At 44.3% G+C, this 14,190-nt stretch overlaps 2 protein-coding genes across 8 annotated transcripts in view; one reads left to right on the top strand and one right to left on the bottom strand.

The window, feature by feature from the left end:
• The window catches only part of LOC116992497 (beta-1,4-galactosyltransferase 4-like), a 29,337-nt gene extending 22,217 nt beyond the window's left edge, over positions 1–7,120 (top strand). For all 4 annotated transcript variants that reach the window (XM_033052185.1, XM_033052186.2, XM_033052188.2 and 1 more), the window contains exons 5-7: positions 1,759–1,881; positions 5,969–6,073; positions 6,503–7,120. In XM_033052185.1, the coding sequence (XP_032908076.1) occupies positions 1,759–1,881; positions 5,969–6,073; positions 6,503–6,644 (370 nt within the window). In that variant the 3' untranslated portion in view covers positions 6,645–7,120. The remainder of the gene's footprint in view (positions 1–1,758; positions 1,882–5,968; positions 6,074–6,502) is intronic.
• A 1,472-nt stretch (positions 7,121–8,592) lies between these two features.
• The window catches only part of LOC116992994 (beta-1,4-galactosyltransferase 3-like), a 30,582-nt gene continuing 24,984 nt past the window's right edge, over positions 8,593–14,190 (bottom strand). For 3 of the 4 annotated variants that reach the window (XM_033053198.2, XM_033053195.2, XM_033053197.2), the window contains exons 3-6: positions 13,668–13,858; positions 12,911–13,033; positions 10,151–10,255; positions 8,593–9,258 (exon numbers count right to left, since the gene is read on the bottom strand). In XM_033053198.2, the coding sequence (XP_032909089.1) occupies positions 9,099–9,258; positions 10,151–10,255; positions 12,911–13,033; positions 13,668–13,858 (579 nt within the window). In that variant the 3' untranslated portion in view covers positions 8,593–9,098. The remainder of the gene's footprint in view (positions 9,259–10,150; positions 10,256–12,910; positions 13,034–13,667; positions 13,859–14,190) is intronic. The other variant, XM_033053196.1, reaches the window with a different exon arrangement.

Here is a 14,190-nt window from a genome sequence, read left to right as displayed (position 1 = left end):
TGTTGCTCAGATGAGATAGAGAAAACTGACCCCATCCATGTTCTGTATTAACACAAAATGTCCTGGGCAGAAATGTGTGTTGGTTTGTGTTTTGTGGGAATTTTTTTTTTTTGGGGGGAGGGAGGGTTTTTGTTGGGTTTTGTGGTTTTTTGTTTGTTTGTTTTTTTGGTCTGTTTTGTGGTTTTGAGGTTTTATTAGTTTCCTGTTGAGGGGGGAAGTGTTTGTTCCATGGGACTGTATTCTATTGTGATGCAGTGTGCAGTAATCTCAGCAGCCATGTGCCTTTGGAGATCCAGTGCCTTATCTTTAGCGACAAATTTCAGCTCAGTTTTGGATTCTTTGAATAGAATACTTATATATTAAAGCTTTGAAAATAAGGTTGGGAAAACTCTTATTGTAATAAAGGTTTTTCCTTGAAACCAACACAACATCTTTTCCTCCTGACCATTACTATTGTTTGTATTCTTCAATCCAATTTTAAAAATTCCAAAGGAGCTGATGTTCTCTTGCCCTCAGGGAAGGGGTGGTTACAGGGGTTGTTACAGAGATGTATTTTTGCAGGTGATGTCAGCTGGGAGCAAGCTATGCCTGGGGCCTGCCAGCTCTGTACTGCCTGAGGAAGACTGAGTGGGTAGCACTATCCTGGTTACAGGATCACAGAATGGATGAGGTTGAAAGGGATCTCTGGGAACCATCCAGTCCAACCCCTCTGCCAAGGCAGGGTAACCTAGACACAGGAACTCAGTCAGTTGGGTTGGGAATGTCTCCTGAGAGGGAGAGTCCACAACTTCCCTATGCAGCCTGTTCCAGTGCTCTGCTACCCACCATGGGAAGTTGTTCTTCCTCATGTTGAGGTGAAACTTCTTGTGTTTTAGTTTATGGCCATTGCTCTTCATCCTGTCAGTGGAAACCATTCAAGAGTCTGGCACCATCCCCTTGGCACCCAATTTGCAGATATTTATTTGCATTGATGAAATCCCCTCTCAGTCTTCTCCAGATTAAACAGGCCCAGCTCCTGCAGCCTCTTCTCATAAGAGATGCTCCAGACCCCTCATTATCTTTGTGGCCTCTGCCAGACTCCAGCAGTTCCTTGTAGTAGAGACAGTGTTATGTTACCTTAGGACCAAGACAGAGGAGGGCATCATAAAAAGCAATTAACAGAATGGCCTAAGAAGATAAACATTATATGTAAACATCTTTTAAAAGTAAATGCATTTTTCAGGATGGGGAAAGAAGAAGTTAGAAATTAATCTCCTTTAGAGCTGAGCTCCATTACATTGGGCTACTAAGTGACTTGCACTGTATTTTACCTTGGAATTGTTATTGCAATATCCAGTATCGAATGTCCCCTTGCTGTTATCTGATTTCTTTGCAAGATTTTCAGATTCAGCTCTAAAATAATCAATGACTTGCTGTTATTGCAGAGTTTCCACTAGATTAGTCATAGCTTTGTTGCTTTTCTATACCTCAGAGTCCCTGAAATGAAGTACCTGTTTGGCTGGTAAGGGGAATTGTATAAAGGGAGAGAAGCTTCTGAATAAGATGCTGTTCTCTCAGGTGGAGAGGTAATTTTTTCTGGCCAAAAGCAATTCACTATCTTTTTGTGAAAAGAGGAAGGGAACAGGACCATCCTTTTTGAGGATATGTGCACCATTAACTCTGTGAAAGACAAGTCTGTATCTGGGGTATCAGGGTGATGTTTTTGTTGTTGACAGAATTTGACTTTTAATTTTTCATTCTCTCTTCTTGTATGTCTAGGTTACGGTACCGGGGATATTTTGGAGGTGTAACTGCTCTTACAAGAGATCAATTTTCCAAAGTGAATGGATTCTCTAACAACTACTGGGGTTGGGGTGGAGAAGATGATGACCTTCGAATCAGGTAAACAATGAGGAATTAGTTTGAAGAAAAAAAAAAATAAAATTGGCACAACTTCATACTAAGCCTCCAAGAGCACAACACCCCAGGGGCCTTCAATCAAAACAGCATTAAACAGTATTGCAGTGGAGATGTGAAGTGCAAGATGCAGTTCTGTGAGCAGTTTCCTTGTTGCTAAGGTTAGGTATGTCTGATGCCGAATCCTCTTCCTCACAGCTCTGTTGGCTGGGTGTGGGTTATTTGGTTGGTTTGCTTTTGTTTCAGACACACAGCATTTGTATTCTCACTTGGAAATTGGTTATAATTGAACTCTGGAGTGTGGTTTGCTGGAGACACACAAATGTATTGAGTTCCAGTGCTTTGCTAGAATGTGTAAGTGTTTTGGTGGGACTGAGTGTTTTGTATTCCTCGACTACTGAATTTACTTCAATTAGGGCTTAGTTTTTGTATTTGTGTGGTGGTGATTATAGTGAAGATAGCAAATAACTTGAATTTTAGAAAGGCTACAAATACATGTACAGTAATTTCACAACCATAAGGCGCACCCCCGGGGAGTCGGCAAAATTCGCAACTTTGTAGATCATATAAGGCGCACTGGACTATAAGGCGCACTTTTTTTTGCAGCTAGGCTCCACCCCCAGCTCCCCCCGCGCGGTTGCTGGCTGAGGCCCCGCCTCAACCCAGCAGCCATGGGCCCCGGGCCCACCTGTACCTGGCAGGAGGGGGTGCCTCGGGCCCCCAGGCCCGCCTGTACCTGGCGGGGCTGGGGCATGCCTGCCGCCCCTCCGTGCCGCCTCTCCGGGGCCAGGCTGTGGCCACCGTCCCTCCGTGCCGCCTCTCCGGGGCCAGGCTGTGGCCACCGTCCCTCCGTGCCGCCTCTCCGGGGCTGGGCTATGGCTGCCACCCCTCTGTTCTGTGTCTCTGGGGCCGGGCTTTGGCCGCCGCCCCTCCATGCCCCCTCCACGGGGCCGGGGTGTGCCTCTGGAGGGGCCATCCTGCCTCCACGGGGCTGGGGCGTGCCTCTGGAGGGGCCGTCCCGCCTCCACGGGGCCGGGGCGTGCCTCTGGAGGGGCCGTCCCGCCTCCACGGGGCCGGGGCGTGCCTCTGGAGGGGCCGTCCCGCCTCCACGGGGCGGGGCGTGCCTCTGGAGGGGCCGTCCCGCCTCCAAGGGGCCAGGGCGTGCCCGCTGCCGCTCTGCCCCACCTCCACCTGGCAACCGTGGCCCTGCTGGCTCCCCCCATGGCTCGCCGCTCTCACTTCTGGGTAGGCAAATTTCTGAACTTTGTCCATCAGATAAGGTGCACCGGACTATAAGGCGCACTTCCGGGTTCTGGGGAAAATTTTAGTCAAAAGGGTGCGCCTTATAGTCGTGAAATTACTGTATGCACTTTGCTCTTTTGAAAACTCATTTTGCAGATGTGCTTGTCAAAGTAGGTGAAACCTGTTGACTGGAGAGGTTTAGTGGGACAAAGAAATCAACCAAACTTTTATGTTGATCTTTTACCCTTTGCCTAGGAATAAGTCTCTAATCCTGCATTGCTATTAGTAAACGGAGAAAAAGCCACAAGCAAACAGCAGATAAGAACCCACAACTCCACAAGCTCTGCTGGCAGAGCCTATCAGTTTGTAAATTGCTTTATACTGTCATTTTAAAGTTGTTATCCTTTTCAGTTGCTTAAATATGCAAACATTTTGGGGTCATAAAATATATATCCCTGATGATGTTATATAAATATACAGAGGATTAAGTGTGTTAAAAGTTAGCATCTTCTAAATGGAAGTGTTTCTCAGTGTCAGTTTAGCAGATTGGTCAACTCTACCTCAAAAAATCTGAAATGTCTGCTGGTGGCATGGATTTCTGTCCCTTAACCACAACTATTTTTTCCTTCTTACTCCTGCCTAGACACACCAACTTCTCTGTGACCTCCTGGGTGCTGACTTTTCTCATTTAGGGGGTGGCTTGGTGCTATTTTATTCCCTAGTTTCCCAGTGATAGTTCTTTCAGATGTTCCCATGGGCAGCAGAGAAGCAGCAGGATTTACTGAGGATCTCTGACTGTTTGCAAGGGGTTGGAAACAAGTGATGTTTTTATGTGGCACTTTGTAACTTTGCCGCTCTTGAGGTCTTGGTGGGGAAACCAAGTCATGACCCAGTGTGTACTCTGCAACTGGACTTGGCTTGTGCTTTTCCTCTTGGCTGGGCCGGTGACCGAGTTTGCAGGGGTAGGTAACTGCTAGTTTGCTGTCCGGTGGGTTGTTGTGCAGGGATCCTTGGAGCTTTCCCAAGGGAAGTCAGCAGATGGCAGCATCCCTTTGGTACCCTCAGAATTCAGGGCCGGGGACTCTCACATTCTACTGTTCTGCCTCTGGAACAAATCTGATGGTCTCTTTTAGGCTCCCTTATAATGCATGTATCACAGAGATTCTTCCCATCATTTGTTGGAGTTGTTAGGTAACTTACTGCTACAAAGTCATGGAAATCTGTAAGGAGCTCAGTTTTTTCAAATCTTGGTTTCCTATTTTTCTTGTAGCTGATGAGTGACTAGCAAAGAGGTGGACTTATTCCTTAATTCCCTTGTCATAAAGTTTCTTTCTCTCTGGTGTTAGGGCAAAGTTGTGCTCCACAGATATGTGTAAGGTCAAAAGCTCCAACTACAGTAATTGCACGACTATAAGGCGGACCCTTTTGACTAAAATTTTGGTCCGAACCTGGAAGTGCGCTTTATAGTCCAGATACGCCTTATATATGGACAAAGTTCAGAAATTTGCCAACCTGGAAGTGCCAGCCGCGACCGCCCTGAGCCACAGGAACTGTGACCCCCCCTGAGCTGCCACAGCCCTGGCGCTGCAGGAGCCCCGTGCTGTGAGGGGGAGGCAGCACCACGGTGCTGCAGAGCTGCGAGGGGGAACGGCACGGTGGCAGTGCCGAGCTGCGGGGGACAGGTGGCACGGTAGCAGCGCTGAGCCGAGCGAGGGACAGGCGGCAGGGCGGCTCCGCAGAGCCGCAAGAGGGAACAGCATGGCGCCACAACAGAGCTGCGGGGGACAGGTGGCACGGTAGCAGCACTGAGCTGCGCAAGGGATGGCGACAGGGCGGCTCTGCGGAGCCGCGAGGGGGAACAGCATGGCGGCACAACGGAGTCGCGAGGGACAGGTGGCACGGCAGGAGCGCCAAGCCGTGCGAGGGACAGGCGGCCCTGCAGCAGCATGGAACCGTGCCAGCTGGCACTGGGGGCAGGCGGGAGTGCCAGGGCCCACTGCATGGGGCTGCCTGGGGCTGCCTTTGAAAGCCTACGTCGATCTGTTTCAAAATTGTGCGCATTCCAGTAAACTCCACGATCGCGGGATTCCGTTACTAATTTGTTATTTGTTGCGCGCAATGCGGCTCATCAATGCAAAAAAAAAAAAATGTGCCTTATAGTCCGTTGCACCTTATATAATGTACAAAGTTGCGAAATTTGCCGAATCCCAGAGGTGCGCCTTATAATCCGGTGTGCCTTATGGTTGTGAAATTACTGTAAATGCCTAATGTCAGACATTTAAATCTGTGCATTAGGGCTCAATGCTTCTGGCATTGTTCTCAGAGAAATTTTCTTCATGTGAACAAATAAGTTTTGCAGCTGTCTGCCAGCTATTAAAGAAAACAAGCTTTAATTTTTTTTCTAAAAATTCTAAGTGGAGGACTATAAAGTAGAGCGGTTTTATCGCAGGAGTTGAGATGAACTTGTTGCAGAACATGTGGAGACTTGCAGGGCAGTACAGAGTAGTCCAGTCAATATTGATATAAATGTGCTCTGTTGTATAAAGTGTACTTAAAGTTCTACATCTCTACTGTAGTAGCTACCTGCTTCTGTTCAAAATAAAGGTGTATCTACCATCCCCCAGAGACCTGTTCTCTAGGAATGCAACTCTGAGCCTCATTTCTCTGGCAAAACAGGCTGTGGAAGAGATGGAGATGAGCTTTTACAACTCTCTATATTTGCTTTCACAGCATTTACAAGAGATGAACTCTCCAATTGTTGGTTGTTTTTCATTAACTCCTGGTTTATATGTGTTGTCTTCCTCACAACACTTCTCATTGCTTCTTGCAGGGTTGAGATGCAGAAGATGAAAGTGGTGAGGCCGCCTGCTGATGTGGCCAGGTACACAATGATCTTCCACAACCGTGACCATGGTAACGAGGAGAATCGAGAGAGGTAGGTCAAGAACAGGTTTCTACCTTGCATTGTCTTGGTTTGTGGCTGGGCAAGGCACCTGGGAAACAAGTTCTTTGCTCTAGGCCAAATAGGCTTTTTGTGGTACCCAGAGGGTCTAGGGAACACCTCTGTGATAACACTGTTCACAGCTGGCAGCTGTGATCTTCCTAGAACTGACTAGGTAGTGTTCCCTAGAAACTTCCAAAATTACACTTACATAGGTATGATTCAAGTATTAATTCAGACATTGAGCCAAAGGATTTTTCTCCCCATAGGTGATTGTGCTGAAAACAGGAAAAACGGGATTTTGAATTCCCAGTACATAGAAAATGGCAGCAGCTTTGCTTCCAAATTTACTACCATTAGGAAAGAGTTCAAAACTCCTCTCTTGTGCATGTGAGTGAAAATTTTTCTCCTCTTTGTCCGCAGGATGAAGCTTCTCCGCCAAGTCTCTAGAACATGGAAGACAGATGGGCTGAATTCCTGTTCCTATAAACTGCTCTCTGTGGAACACAACCCGCTGTACATCAACATCACAGTGGACTTCAGTGTGCAGCCCAAGGTCTCATAGGGGCCACCACCTCCCAGGTTATAGGAAATGGCAACAGATCTCCTTTGTGGCTGCTGTCTGAGCAGATGACTTCCAGCACCTGCTTGGAAGAGTCCTTCAGTAGGACAGGAGAAAGTAAAGTGTTCCTTCACAGCATCTCATTGAGTGGTTGAGTTTCCTTTTGTGAGGAGTTATGGACTGACCCAAGGGACAGGTCCTTGTGTTATTCTATGCATTTTTTGCTGGGACACTGGAAAAAATGTCCTTGTTTGGACCAGTCCAGAGGAAGGAACCAAGTCCCTGAAAAACAATTTGGTTTTGTAACTATTTCTAGTTATTTGTGGTCTCATTAAAAGCACAATAATTCTTCAAAAACTACAAACTTGATGAGAAAAGTTGTTTTTTTCTAGCCTAAGGAAAAATTGCTTATGTGTGAGGGAAGGGCGGTAATGGGTAAGGAGATGTTACAAGTTTCTCAATAAATGCAGTCCACTGAACTCCAGAGTGTCCTGTCCTTCACACCATAGTGTCCCCTGCTGAGGGACTGCTGATGCCATGTCCTGTGGCAGTGATGAGTCTCATTCTGCAGCAAGATGCCTGTTACTCTCCAGGGATCAGGAAGGAAAGGCAGTGGCCAGCTACGCTGGAGAGGGAGGAATTCCTTGCCACATTTTAATGCTTTGTTAGCTGTTAGCAGAGTGTGTATTTGTATACATACCCAGGCCATTATCATCTGTGAGTCTTGCTTAAGAAACAGGTGGAAGGCTGTGGATAACCAGCTGTTCTCCTGTGCTGCTGGATTTGTGCAGAAGTCTTGATTAGAGCATTTGACTTACTGCATTGTATTTAACTGTCTTTACATGCTGATGTGAAGCCAGACTTCGAAGAGTTTCTTTTAGGACATTATTCCAGTTGTGGAGAAGATTAATTAAATGTTTGTTAAGTGTAGTGACATAGACGCAGCTTTTCTGTGAGGAAGGAATTTTTGTATCTTCAAGTAACAAGCCAAAAGACCCAGTGTTACACTCTCAGAATAACTGGACGTGGCAGGCAGTGCTACAGACTGAGTTGGCAGAGAAAGAAAGTTTACAGCAAGGGCAAGAGTTTGGGCAGACTGTGTCAGTCTCACAGTAAGGTAAGTACAAATGCATTCCTGCTAGAGCCACAGCTCCACTCTTGACATGTTTGACTTAGAGGGAAAAACTAGTATTTAATTTTTCATAAGTATTTTATAGTGAAGACAGATCAGCCTTGAATGATACTTAATGATTGAGCAACAGCTGTAACAGTAGATTACAGTAATTTCACGTGTATAAACCACACCCTTTTGACTAAAATTTTGGTCCCAACCCGGAAGTGTGGCTTATACTCCAGAGCGTCCAATATATGGACCAAGTTCTGAAATTTACCAACCTGGAAGTGCGAGCCGTGGGCCGAGCTGAGCTTGCGAATTGAGCACCTGCCAGTAGAACCTGTGATCATGTGATTGTTACAAATTGGTTACTCTGTTGTGCGGTGGGGAGAGGCAGACTTCTGGCAGCGCGGCACGGCGGAAGGTGGGGGCTCCCTCCCGCTGGCAGCACGGCACGGGGGAAGATGGGCTCCTGCCAGCACCATGGGGGGAGCGGAGCTCGCAAATTGAGTACCTGCCAGTAAAACCTGCGAATCGCGTGTTTGTTACAAATTGGTTACTTTGTTGCGTGAGCATCCTCACTGTGAACGGAAGTGCGGCTTATATGCCAGTGCACCTTATATATGGACAAAGACCTAAATGTTGCCGACATCCAGATGTGCAGCTTATAATCAGGTGGGGCTTGTAATCGTGAAATTACTGTAATTTCCCTGCTCTGCGCAGGAGGTTAGACTAGGTGACACCTCGGGTCCCATTCAGTCTGCATTACTTGCAGCTACAATAAAATAATTTAAACAGTGGTGGTTCGGGTCAGAAAAAAAAATCAGGTATTTAAACTCTGGTTTGTCTGGTTTCAGGGCAACTTTCTCTTTTATTACACTCTTATTCAGTACTCTTAAGCCAAACACATAACTCTATTTTACTCAAATTCACAAAAGGTATTTATAGAACTGTAACTGGCTTCAACACCTTCTCAGAATCCAACATGTCAGAGGCCAATCCAACAGAATAGCTTGCATCCCAATTAACACTTAAATATAAAGCAGGACAGAGCTATCCAGCTACAAAGGACACAAAGGTTCCAGAAAACTTGGATCAGTTTACTGTTACAGAGAGATAGCTCAGGAGTCAGTTTTACAGTAATTTGGACAATTTTTATGATAAGCCATAGACTGTTGAGTGGCTCTCATACCCTGTTTCTGGAGCCTGTTCTAAATTTGAAACAGTCTGAAGAAAAGTAAAAGGCAAAAGGGTTAATCTCAGGTGGGGCACTCCACAGGAAGGTGGGAGTTTTTGACTGATTGCCTATGTGGCACCCAGCCTCTGCTTTTGTTGTCAGTCTCTTAAGAAAATGGGGGGACATAGCCAATGTCCACAGTGATCTTGGTATAAAGAGGGTGCTTAGTCCTGGAAAGGAGCCTGAACTGTAATGTATTCATTCCATCAGTTTTCCATGTTTTTCTGGTCTTGTGTCGGGAAGGAGGCCTGAGGGAGGAAGAATACCTGCAATTAGAAGAAAGAAGGTAACATTTGCAGCTGAAGCTGCAGAAGAACGAATCTTCCACCTGGCAGAAAAGCCCTGAGACAATTCTTCACACAAGAGAGACTGAACAGATTAGAGTGAGTTCACACTGAGTATTCCAAACAAGGAGGACAATTCAGACTGGACCCTGATCAGAGACCAGTGAGGTGGCAGCTACAGTCTCCAAAAGCCAAGAAGCTGTCAACAGCTTAGACTAGGGAGTGCTAAGCAGAAGTTTGCAGCCACGGTGCGCATAGGCTGCTATAGGTAGGTTTTGACAGGGTTGTTATGGAAACCTGAGTTTTGAAATGATAAAGAGAAATCTGCATTGTCGGTATGAGAAGCTGCCACCACACTTGATCCAACACCCTCCTCCAGCTCTTCTATATAAAACAGTCTTTGATAAAGTCTCTCATAGCATCTTTCTCATTCAAAGTAGAATATTGCTTTCCACTATTTTAATGGCACATTGTACCTCCACACAGACTGAACAGCAAGCTGTTAATACTGGGAATTTGTAACACAGTGGTTCTTTAAAACTGAAATCTCCCTATTTACAGGACAGGCAGTATTTTTTTCTTTAAGTTTTGCTTCCTGTATAATTTCATGTTTAAATCTGATGTGTTAACTTCCTAGCTGGCATGTGTCCTTCACAATAGGAAGAAAAGGCAGGAACTAGGAGAAACCCTTCAACTGTGAAGACAGGAGCTGAATGATTCAGTTAAAACTGACAGGGGGCTGCTTTTAAATAGCCTTCTTAAAGCAGAAAAAAAGTAGCAGTGACATGAGGTATATGTAGCCTGTGCTGGGGAAGACGACAGCAACAACAACCCTGCCACAAGGCCCGGAGCAGCCCCCAGCCCCACCAGGTACCTTCTCCAAGGCTCTTGGATCTCTGTCTCTTCATTGTAGTCTATCACTTGGTAGCGTCCAAGGTGAGGTGATGTCCGGACTATTTTCATTCCTGCTAAGTGAATCCTTTAAAACACCACAGAAAAGTGTTTACTTAGGCATAGAGATGCCACTTTCAGGCTTATGGTCAGACATGATTTTCAGTGCTAATGCAATAAAAACAAAGTGCAGCACAGGGCCACATGATCTTCTCTAGCAAGCTCTAGGCCAGGCTTGGGCTAGAAAGCTCCTAGCTGCAATGCACTTTGTCAGGTCACAAGGGGATTAGAGCAAGGGAATGAACTACAACATACACAGCATTTGAGAGCAGTTCCTAAGAGCAGAGCTTTTGCTGCCTAGAGGTCCATCACCTAAACTTTAAAGGGAAAAAAAAACGCCAAAAAAACCACCCTTGCAGTTTCTGAAAGGAAGCCAGTTCTGAGTTTCAAAAAGTTTCAAAACCAGATTAAGCCTCTCTGTGCTTTGAGAAGTGTCATTCATTCAGATGGCCTGATTAGACTGGCTCATGAAAGATTAGGGATAAATACAGGCACCAGACAAACATATGTAAGCTTAGCTGCAGGACAGTTAGATAAGAAAACTTCTAAACCCAGCATTTGGGTGACTTTCAAGTAATCCACAGCTCACTGCCAATAGCACCTATGTTACTTTGCATTTAAAGGTGCCTTTAATAGTGCTAGGGCTACCAAACTTCTGTTGCCACAGGACAGCTCTTAGGCAGAAAAAATTCCTGTGTATATAAGAATGAGTGTTTGCTCAACTGAGGTTATCTAACTAGCATATTTGCAGCATTTGACTACGTTCCGTCAGGATTTGACTATGTTCCATGAGGATCTGATATAGCAGGAATGTTATAAAGCTGAAAGGCTACAGAATTGAAAATATTCGTTAGGCTAGAGCCATTAAGTGATTATAACACTTAACTGACAGTGTTGCAGTTCTGTAATTTCAGATGGAGTTTTAGGCAAAGTTTATTTGTTTTCTGAATATAAGCTTATGGCACATTCAATCATAAAGAGATAAAAAAGAACACTAAACTAGCTTTGCTGTTACAGTTTTTACATTGCAAGTAAGACTAAAACTGAACTGTTAATACATTCATTTACTGTTAAGAAGAGCCCAACAACTTTCCTGTAGCTGAAAATCTTAACATATGAGTGGCTCCAATTAGAATAGTGTTTTCTTCTTATAAAAGGTAGATCCTGGTATTTGCTACAACTTGTATTATAGCGTACTGCAGTCTGCCAACTATAAGTAGCAGCTGGTAGTTTTTTTAATTAACTCTGCTTTTAATAAGCACCATCCCAGGAAAAAAAAATCATCTTGGCACAGAATTCTAAAAAATTGGACATTGAAATGTCAAAAAAAAATCATTAATTTTTTTGCTACATGGTAAGAAGTGCTTGAGCACCTCCTAAAATCCAGATCCCAGCTGGTCATTGAAGAACAGTCAATTCATTCTAACTTCTGTAGGTTGAGACTTCACAATGTGAATAAATCATTAAGCATTGTCGATGGCCTCCATGTGATGGCCTCCGTGTATCTCTGGGCCAAAACATTGCCAATCATTAGTGTAACTTTTCTCTGAAAACATAGGCTCTAATTCCCTTCCAGAAAGGGCTATTTTGGGAGCTATATAATTCACTTGCCTTCCAGGATTCTCTTCAAAGGAGTGCACTCCTATGCATAACTGGCATGACTCTACCATGGGTACCAAAAGCCAAATTAGATGCCTAAGATATACTAAGAACAGCTGAATAGACCAGCATTGTAGTACTTGATGTAAAGATCTATTTTCCTGGCATTCTATTCCTTTCATAAATGCCTCTAAACAACCATACAACCTTTTAGTTGGCTTTTTCTGAAAGGCAAAGGAGGAATTCTGTGTTAGAAAATCTGGCTTTTAATTCCCAGATGAATAATGCTTTGAAAAAAACCCATGTAACTTGTCATATTATGTAAGACAAAAACAACAAAGGCTTCCATGGTCAGTTTAGTTTTATAAACTCCTTATGAGCCTGCCTCAGTGCTGGATCATAAAGGTGCACAGTACAATTCCAAAGCTGAATAGAGATGCTGCAGCCATGATTCTGTACTTCAAGAATTTGCATTAGACAGAGCACCTGGAACTAAACTCATCTATAGAATGCTGCTGCCATGGCAACCAAAGTACAAGAAAAAACATCAACTCTTGCTGTCACTGTCTCACACTGATACACAGGCTCCTCCATCACCCAGCACTGCAGACAAAAGACAGAATTCCTCGTGTTCCTTAATGCCAAGTATCAGTGATTAGGTAACACTTGGAGCAATTTAAATGCACTTAACTTAAATTCCCAGCTGTCTTGAGAATTATTTAAGTACCTTCTTATTCCTCAAGCTTGCAAATTCCTTCCCTCGCTTGGGGCTGTCAACATCAGTGGAGGCACTTATGGTTATAACACAAGTGGTTATAACCCCTTGCACTGAAGGCAGAAGGATGTGAAATAACATTCTGCTCCCCAGAAATGAGAAAGCTTTGCTTTCCTAGCACACAGTGATTGGATTCATAAGTTCTGAGCATCTTCTGACATTAAACATTCCCAATACCAACAGCATTTAGGATTATAATGATACTGGCAAGCACTTCAAGGAACAATGTCTTTGGTTCCTTTCTTAGGGTGCTGCTATGCTTCACTTGTCAGCTTAGATCCACTTCAAGCCTGTCCTGTGCGCTGGTACCTTGTAGCAATGTCATCATTTTCACCACCATCGCCCCAGTACGTGTTGGGAAACCCATTAATCTTCATGTAATGTTCTGGAGTCAGAGCAGAGACGCCCCCAAAAAAGGACTTGTATGGCAGACTGAAAGAGAAAACAAACAGGCAAACAAACAGCACCTTCCAAAAAAACTCAATCATGAAAAACCAGTTCACTACTGAAAGTTCACTATTGAAGACTAATGCCTGTCCTCCACAACTAACAGTGTGATCCAAGTCACACATACATTAATTGCATACTTGCAGGCACTGTATGACAACACCAAACCCTGAAAGAGTAAACCCAGTGTAATTCCCATCATGCTCCATTCCCCTCATTGTTTCCCACCACCTTCCCCTAAAACTGACCAAAGAAAAACTGGTTTCAAATTTCGTATCTTGGATCAGTTTTAAGTACCTGTATCCTGCCACATCATATTCCACACGATCCGATAATCCCACCTCTATTTCTATTTCTAAAAATAGAAATAGAAACCTGACAGTCATTTGCCAAGCTGAGCTAACTTGGAACAGGGAACTACAGGCAAAGAAACATTAAAGTCTTTATGCCTGGGTCAAAAATATCCTTTTCTAGGAAGTCACTACAGCAAAAAAAAAAAAAAAAAAAAACCACACAGAAAACCTCGTAAAGGCTGTGTCTTTCACTGTTCCCACCATACTTTCTAACAGAAAGTGAAACAGCTGGAATATATCCACAGAAAGAAAATGGAGGCACTTACGTGTACTGAAACTTATCCATGGCACTGGCCATGTGCTTGGGATAATATTCATCACAAATGTAGAGGTTATAATCATTTTCAGGCACCAGGTTAATATTATGTAGGACAAGGCAGTCCCACTCTTCATCCTTCATGGCTTCCCGGACACCAACATTAAGCAGCTTTGCTCGGTTAAATGAGCCAGTCCCCACCTGGAAAAGAAAACCTACATTTCTTCACTAAAACCACAAAGATGATAACTCAGATAAAATTTGTTTTAGTCAAAAAGCCTTATTCAATTGAATGAATTAATACTGACTGCAAATTCCATGCTCTCAGCTTTGAAAATGTCACCCATCCTCTTCACAACATTCTCAACAATTGTCAGCTTTGCTGTGTCTGCCAGCATGCGCTGTGCACATTTGGTACCTGAAGAAGGCTGACCTTCAAGAGACCCATAAGCCAATCCTCAGGTGCACATTTGCACAGCAAGACTTTTGCCCTGACTACTGTTTACTAAAACTTACAAATGAGAAAAAGATCT

The sequence above is a fragment of the Catharus ustulatus genome, chromosome 2, assembly GCF_009819885.2.
Source record: "Catharus ustulatus isolate bCatUst1 chromosome 2, bCatUst1.pri.v2, whole genome shotgun sequence".
Taxonomy (NCBI): domain Eukaryota; kingdom Metazoa; phylum Chordata; class Aves; order Passeriformes; family Turdidae; genus Catharus; species Catharus ustulatus.
This window is presented reverse-complemented; position numbering and strand designations above follow the sequence as displayed.